The following is an 8,509-nucleotide window of genomic DNA, read 5'->3' on the forward strand; positions in this document are numbered from 1 at the left end:
GAACTGCACACACATTTATTTATTTTTATATTTAAATAAAATATATAATATTAATTTTTATATATATATATATATTTTTTTTAAAATATATTATTTAAAAAAAAATTGTATAAAAAAAAAATATATATATATTTTCTAAATATATTATAAAAAAATATTATATATATAAAAAATATATATATATATATATATTTATATATATATATATATATATATATATATATATATATATATATATATATATATATATGTATGTTTGTTCTATGGCGCCTGCTCGTATGAAGAACCTCTACTCCACAGAGCTTTGTTTAGTTCAGCCTGATAAACAATGACATCGCTGCGTCACCGCCCCCCCGGCAGGAGAGAGAGTGGTTTGTTCCAGAGGAGTGATGATGACGACATCGTCATCGTCGTCATCGTCACCGTCAATAACTTCATCTTCTGCCGACTGTCGAGTTACCAGTGGATCTTCGTTTATTTCCGCGATCTTTAATTAATGCGTACGAAACTCTGCAAAAGTCGAACGCGTCACAGCTGAACTCATCGCGATGACCCGTTGTGTCACGAGCCTGATGAGTGAATACATGAATATATATATATACGTACGTATGAATGAATGAATGAATGTTTCTGTCCCAGTATAAAGGGCTCTAACATCAGGTTCAGTGACTCACTCTGTAAATGAACACTTTGTTGCTGCCTGTGCAAAGACACTGCAGGCGCATTGTGTGTGTGACGCAAAAAAGAAATATCATGCTACACTCCTCTATTGGTAATAGTTTGTAAGTTTATCCAATATATTAAATATTAATTATTAATTATTTAATTAATTATTTAATTAATTATTTAATTATTTAATTAAATATTTAATTATTTAATTAAATATTTAATTAATTATTTAATTATTTAATGAATTATGTAATTATTTAATGATGCAATTATTTAATTATTTATTTAATTATGTAATTATGTAATTATTTAATGATGCAATTATTTAATTAATTATTTAATTATTTAATTATTTAATTATTTAATGAATTATGTAATTATTTAATGATGCAATTATTTAATTATTTATTTAATTATGTAATTATTTAATTATGTAATTATTTAATGATGCAATTATTTAATTAATTATTTAATTATGTTATTTATTTAATTATGTAATTAATAATTTAATAAATTAATTGATTTTTTATTATTTAACAATACATTCATAATAAATGAATAATTATTCATATTTGTGCAGGTGACGCCTGTGGGTGCCTTAGATGACGACGTTCTGAAGACGACGCTCCAGCGCGGAGGAAAAAAAGTGGTATCGATGTTTTCGCTCGGGCAGGAAAACATCTCCACGTCCAACAAAGGACCCGTCAAATATGGGGAGCTCCTGTTGCTGGGGTACGGTCACGTCGCCATGGCAACGAGACGGAGTTTTACTGAAACAGTGACTGTCGTGAAGCTGCTTCTCACGTCGGTTTAAATGTTGGAGATTAACACTTCATGTTTTCAGTGGGATTAGGGATTATAAATAGAGTTTGAGATTATAAGTAAAACGTGGAACTTTAAGTAGAATTTTTGAATTTGACTAAATTTTATAATTACAAGTCGATTTTTGAACCCTACGTAGTTTTTTTTCATAGTTAGTTTTTATAATTTTAAGTCGTTTTTACGTCAATTTTTGGAACTTTAAGTAGATTTTGGAATTATAAAGTAGATTTTAAGTAGATTTTTGGAATTATAAGTAGATTTTGGAAGTTTAAGTAGAATTTGGAAGTATAAGTAGATTGTGGAAACTAAGTAGATTTTGGAACTATTTGGAAGTATAAGTAGGTTTTGGAAGTTTAAGTAGGTTTTGGAAGTATAAGTAGAATTTGGAAGTATAAGTATATATATGTAAGTATATGGTGCAGTATGTGAGTTGCTCAGCGCTTGTGTATAAAACCTTTGCGAGTCAAAAACAAGAAGTTTACTCTTTGGTCTTTAAACCTCTTGAGATAACGACGGCCTGAAGCTGAACCCGCGGCTTCTTCAAAAACCTCCAGACTCTCAGGTTTCAGGAAGTTTCAGGCTGAAGCGTCATGAGTCCACAGTGAGTGAGTGTTTGCTAACGTTAGCGTCCTGACGCCTCGGGGCCATGAAAACATGCGAAAGACAAACTGTTTTCACACAGAGTCGACTGAAACTGAAACATTATACATTAAACACATTAATGTAAAATGTTTTTAAACATTAAAACAAGGAAACTGAAGGTTTTAAACCACTCACTCTCCCACACCAAAGTCCACGGAGAAAAAAAAAAAACACAATTTCAACATCCTTTGTTCAGGTTGACCTCAGTGACACAAAGTGACCACACGAGGCAGCAGAGGACCAGCAGCTCCTGTGTTAGCTCAAATCACTGGTTTCCTCTCTGGACTTTGGTGTGGGAGAGTGAGCGGTGAGTAAACTGACTTGCTTTGTGTCGCAGGTGTAACGGTTCTCTGCCGTGCGGCGACAAAGGAAGACGGAAAAGTCGCTTTGCTCTTCATCGCAGAAACAAAGCTAACGGCGTGAAACCGAGCATCGTCCACACGACCTGCACGACACAGGCCGCCCAGGTAACACCGTCCGTTCACCTGAGATTATGGGATTATACATAGATTATACATAATTATACGTAGATTTTGGAATTATAGGTAGATTTGGGATTTTATGTAGATTTGGGAGTTATACGTAGATTTGGGAATTATACATAGATTTGGGGATTATACGTAGATTTGGGAATTGTACGTAGATTTGGGGATTATACGTAGATTTGGGAATTGTACGTAGATTTGGGATTTTACGTAGATTTGGGAATTATATGTAGATTTGGGGATTATACATGGATTTGGGAATTATACGTTGCATTTGGGAATTATACATGGATTTTCAGGCATTATACGTAGATTTCGGGATATATGTCGATTTTGGGAATAATACGTAGATTTGGGAATTATACGCTAATTTTCGGAATTATACGTAGATTTTGGGAATTATACGTAGATTTGGGAATTATACGTAGATTTTGGGAATAATACGTAGATTTTGGGAATAATACGTAGATTTGGGAATTGTACGTAGATTTGGGATTTTACGTAGATTTGGGAATTATATGTAGATTTGGGGATTATACATGGATTTGGGAATTATACGTTGCATTTGGGAATTATACATGGATTTTCAGGCATTATACGTAGATTTCGGGATATATGTCGATTTTGGGAATAATACGTAGATTTGGGAATTATACGCTAATTTTCGGAATTATACGTAGATTTTGGGAATTATACGTAGATTTGGGAATTATACGTAGATTTTGGGAATAATACGTAGATTTGGGAATTATACGTAGATTTTGGGAATAATACGTAGATTTGGGAATTATACGTTGATTTTTCGGGGATTATATGTTGATTTGAGGGATTATAAGTAGATTTTGGGATTATAAATACATTTTGTAATTTTCAGTATATTATGGAATTATAAATAGATTTTGGGATTATCAGTAGATTTTGGAACTATACATAGATTTTGGAACTTTCAGTGGATTTTGTGATTATAAATAGAAATTGAAACCACTTTGCTTTGATTCTTGTGTCCGACGTCTTTCACATCCTTCAGTGTGGTGAGGTCACACGTTAGCTTAGCATCAGCTGAACCTCGTCGGAGCAGGAAGTAAAAAAAACCACCAGGTTCTATCAGTGATGGAGAAGAACTGTGTGATGGAAAAGCATCGCTATTCTTAACCTTAAGATAACGTCTATAAGAGGTTGAGGATCACTGATCGAAAGTAGCACTGTGTTTGTTTGTGTTTGTGTTTGTGTTGTTTGTTTGTCTTTTCTTCAGGCCGTCAGTAACAAGGTGCAGCACAGCATCTCCTACACTCAGTCCAGGACTCAGACGGTGGTGGTTGAATACGCTCAGGACGACGACAGCGACATGTTCCAGGTCAGTGTCTGTAAACCTGAAACACTGAGTCGTGTTTTCTTCTCATCATCGTTAAAACTGATCTATGATCTGTAGATCTGTGCTGAGTGTGACTCCGCCTTCTGTCAGCTGAGATCAACACAGCAGCTCTGTGTGAGCCTCATGATGGACGGATACCAGAGCGACCAATCACAGACGAGATCCAGCAGCACATGTTTGAGATCAGCGTTTTAACGAGGGTTAATTTTGGAATTTTAGCTTGAATTTGGGATGTGGAACTTTAATTTAGAATTTTAAGTAGAATTTGAAATTTCAAGTAGATTATGGAACTTAAATTTTTGAACTTTAAGTACAATTTGGGATTTTAAGAAGTATTTGGAACTTTAATTAGAATTTGAAACTTTAATTTTGGAACATTAAGTTGAACTTTGAATTTTAAGTAGAATTTGGAACTTTAATTTTTGAACTTTAAGTCGATTTTGGAACTTTAATTTTGGAAATTTAATTTTGGAAATTTAATTTTGGAAATTTAAGTAGAATTTGAAAATTTAAGTAGAATTTTGAATTTTAAGTAGTATTTGAAACTTAATTTTTGAATTTTAAGTAGTATTTGGAACTTTAAGTAGAATTTGAAATTTCAAGTAGATTTTGGAACTTTATTTTCTGAACTTTAAGTAGAATTTGGAAATTTAATTTCAGAATTTTAAGTAGAATTTTGAACTTTTTTTGGAATAAAAATAATTTTAGTCACTTTACCCGTTCATAAAGACACGGCTATAAAGATTAGCATCACGGTTGTTACTCGTTACTCCCGCAAGTGTTCGTACTTGACGAACTTTACCTACGACCGTTGCCAAACTTGCTAAAGAGTGTTTGGTTTTCATTGCTAGCGTTACCTTTTTACAAAAAAAAAAAAGGACCAATTTTCTCCTTGCGCGCGATCGCAGGTCGGACGCTCGGGGGAGAATCCCATCGACTTCGTGGTCGCCGACGTCGTTCCCGGCGCTTACGGCCAGGGCGCGGACAGCGCGGAGCCTCAGAGCACCATTTCCCGCTTCGCCTGTCGCATCGTCTGCCAGAGGAACCCGCCGTGGTCGGCGCGGATCTACGCCGCGGGCTTCGACTCCCACAAGAACATCGTCCTCGGGGTATTTTACGCCGCGGAGCCGCTGGTCCTCGCGCCCGTGCGGCGTCGGATTTTAACAAACGTTGTTGTTGACGTTGTTGACGTTGTTGACGTTGTTGACGTTGTTGACGTTGTTGACGTTGTTGACGTTTACAGGAGAGGGCGGCCAAGTGGACCACGCAGGACGGCCACATGGACGGACTGACCACCAACGGCGTCCTGGTGATGCACCCGCGCCGCGGCTTCAGCCACGACTCGGGACCCGGCCTGTGGCGGGAAATCTCCGTGTGCGGCGACGTGTTCACGCTGCGGGAGACGAGGTCCGCTCAGCAGAGGGGGAAGACGGTCAGTCCGACAAAAACATGCTAACGAACCGCCGAAAACATGCTAACGAACCGCCAAAAACGTGCTAACGAACCGCCAAAAACGTGCTAACGAACCGCCGAAAACGTGCTAACGAACCGCCGAAAACATGCTAACGAACAGCCAAAAACATGCTAACGAACAGCCAAAAACATGCTAACGAACAGCCAAAAACATGCTAACGAACAGCCAAAAACATGCTAACTAACCGCCAAAAACATGCTAACGAACCGCCAAAAACATGCTAACAAACCTCCAAAAACATTTTTGGGAACTGTAAGTAGATTTTGGAATTTTAAGTAGTTTTTAAGTTGATTTTTGGAACTTGAAGTAGATTTTGGAACTAAGTTGATTTTGGAACTATTTGGAACTTTAAGTAGATTTTTGAACTTTAAGTAGATTTTGGAAATATAAGTAGATTTTGGAACTATTTGGAACTTTAAGTAGATTTTGGGACTTTAAGTAGATTTTGGAAGTATATGGTGCAGCTGGAGGTCAGTTGCTCAGCGCTTGTATAAAACCTTTGTGTCAAAGACATGAAGTTTGCTCTTTGGCCTGAAAGAATGGCCAAAAACATGCTAACGTTCAACTCAACGCAAAGTTCCAAGTAGATTTTTGTGTTTCCGTCCCTCAGGTGTCCTCGGAGTCCAACGAGCTGGTGGACGGCTCGCTCATCGACCTGTGCGGCGCCACCTTGCTGTGGCGCACGGCCGAGGGCCTGGCGCGCACTCCCACCGCCAAACACCTGGAGGCGCTGCGGCAGGAGCTGAACGCCGGGCGCCCGCAGTGCCCCGTGGGCTTCAACACGCTGGCCTTCCCCAGCCTGAGCCGCGCCAAAGACGTGCCGGACGAGAGGCAGCCGTGGGCGTACCTGCGCTGCGGCCACGTGCACGGCTACCACGGCTGGGGCGGGCGCCGCGACCCCGCGGTGGAGGCGGAGCGTCGGGAGCGCGAGTGCCCCATGTGCCGGGCGCGGGGCCCCTACAAGCCGCTGTGGCTGGGCTGCGAGGCGGGCTTCTACGTGGACGCCGGGTCGCCCACGCACGCCTTCGCGCCCTGCGGCCACGTCTGCTCGGAGAGGACGGCGGCGTACTGGCGCCAGATCCCGCTGCCGCACGGCACGCACGCCTTCCTCGCCGCCTGCCCGTTCTGCGTCCAGCCGCTGAGCGGCGACGGCGTCAGGCTCATCTTCCAAAGCCCGCTGGACTAGAGACGCTCGGACGTCTTCGCCTTTTGTTGACGATATATTTGTGGCGCTATCTGTGTTGACTTTATTATTTATTCTGTTTACGTCTTTTTTTTATTGTCTTTTAAATGAGAATTTAACAGCGGCCATTTTGTTTTTTCAAGCGATTATCGATTAATTCAGGGAATGTGTGTCTGACTCGGTTTAGCCCTCGGTCGGGCTAGCGTTAGCCTCGACGAGAGGTGTTCCTGTTGAAGAAATTCCGATTTCCGACTACTACCGAAATGCACCGCAATGCTTGCTGAACTAAGCTAATGCTGCCCCCTACTGGCTTGTTTGGTGACCTATTTCCTTTTTTTGTTTTTTTACGACATGTCGTAAAGTTGTAGCTAACGCTGTTGCTAGGCGACCGCAATGGCGGGGATCTGCAGATCGGATTAGCGCAACGCGATTAATTGAACAAAAACGTCGCAATTCGTGAACGTTCCGATATTTCGGAACCGCAACGCTGTTCAAGAGGTGAGGCTAATCTTGGTAAACACGACAGCATTTTAAGACGTCGGCCGATGTGTTTCCACTTAGGCCACGCCTCCCCGCACTCATTTGGTCTGCCGACCAATCGGGAAACGGTCGCCGTCGTTACGTCGGCGCTGTTTTTTTTAATCGTCATTAACTAAAGTTAACGCAAACTGGTTAGAAAACAAGAATATCCGAGTGATGCGTGTCCCATTGGCTAATATGCGGGCAGGGGCGGGGCTTATGACTAATACTGCAGTAACGGACCAGAGGGCGAGGGTGACGGATCAGACTAAGAGCAGTTCACAAACCGCCTTATGAGGACAAAGGCAAAGAAGACGTGTACGTCGCCCGATTGGCCTTACCGGGGGCCCCACCCTGGAGCCTGGTGGCTGGTGGGTCTTTGCTCGCGGGACGCGGCCGCGCTCAGCCCGAAAGAGCGACGTGGGTGCCTCGTCAAGTGGGCCCACCACCTGCATGAAGGGCCATAAGGGGCTGGTGCAGTGTGATTTGAGTGGCAATCGCGGGCGGGGGCCCCGGAGGCCCAATGGCGGGCGGGGGCCCCGGCGGTGGCCCGATGGTGGGCGGGGGCCCAATTGCGGGCGGGGGGCCCCGGCGGCCCAATCGGGGGACAACAACTCTATCACCTGTCAGGGAGGTCTTCAACTTCAACAAACTTCACATTGTAAAACAAAAAAACGTTGAGGAGCTGCTGTCATGTGACTTATTTTAATACTAATTTATTTAACAAAATAAAAGCACACTGGAAACACAAGTGACTACAAATGCTCAAAAAACGGTGGATTCTTTTCTCATACGACTGAAAGAACGGTCAGACTTGAGAAATTGATGTTTTGTGACTTTTATACAATCGCAGTTTAAGTTGTTTTAAACTTTTCTGATTTTATAATGAGTGTGTGTGTGTGTGTGTGTGTTGTGCCCCGTTGGAAATAATCATTTTGACATAAACACGTTGCTATGGTTATTGTCTAACCCTGTGTGGTGTTTTCATTTCCATATGACTTGAGTTTTTTTTTTTCTTCAACTCAACCGGAAGCACGCAGAGTTCTGCTCAAACCTCCCAAATATTACCAACAGTGCCATCTAGTGAAAGTAGCATGTTTTTTTTTCCTCAATTCCATAATATGCTGAATATGGCCAAGAAACGACGCCATCTGGTGGAGAATAGTAAAAAGTAAGGTCAAAAATTGCATTGTTTTAATATGGCACATTTTCTGCACTTAATACTCGTTTGTACAACAGTGTATTTTAGCCCGACTGTAGGAGCTGAGCTGGAAAAAAATAAGATTAAATATAAATACTCAAGTAAAGTTATATTTAAAAAAAAATAAAGAAAATAATTATAT

At 40.8% G+C, this 8,509-nt stretch overlaps 1 protein-coding gene across 1 annotated transcript; it reads left to right on the plus strand.

Moving 5' to 3' along the window:
* Positions 1–1,324: 1,324 nt before the first annotated feature.
* On the plus strand, positions 1,325–6,693 carry LOC310940814 (E3 ubiquitin-protein ligase pellino homolog 1-like; the record flags this gene model as incomplete). Its single annotated transcript, XM_083905830.1, has 6 exons — positions 1,325–1,401; positions 2,471–2,600; positions 3,871–3,972; positions 4,899–5,099; positions 5,234–5,422; positions 6,075–6,693. The coding sequence occupies 6 exons, from the start codon at positions 1,325–1,327 to the stop codon at positions 6,648–6,650; spliced, it is 1,275 nt and encodes a 424-aa protein (XP_083761956.1). The 3' UTR covers positions 6,651–6,693.
* Between the last annotated feature and the right edge of the window lie 1,816 nt (positions 6,694–8,509).

Source organism: Microchirus variegatus (assembly GCF_963457635.1).
Source record: "Microchirus variegatus genome assembly, chromosome: 19".
Lineage (NCBI taxonomy): Eukaryota > Metazoa > Chordata > Actinopteri > Pleuronectiformes > Soleidae > Microchirus > Microchirus variegatus.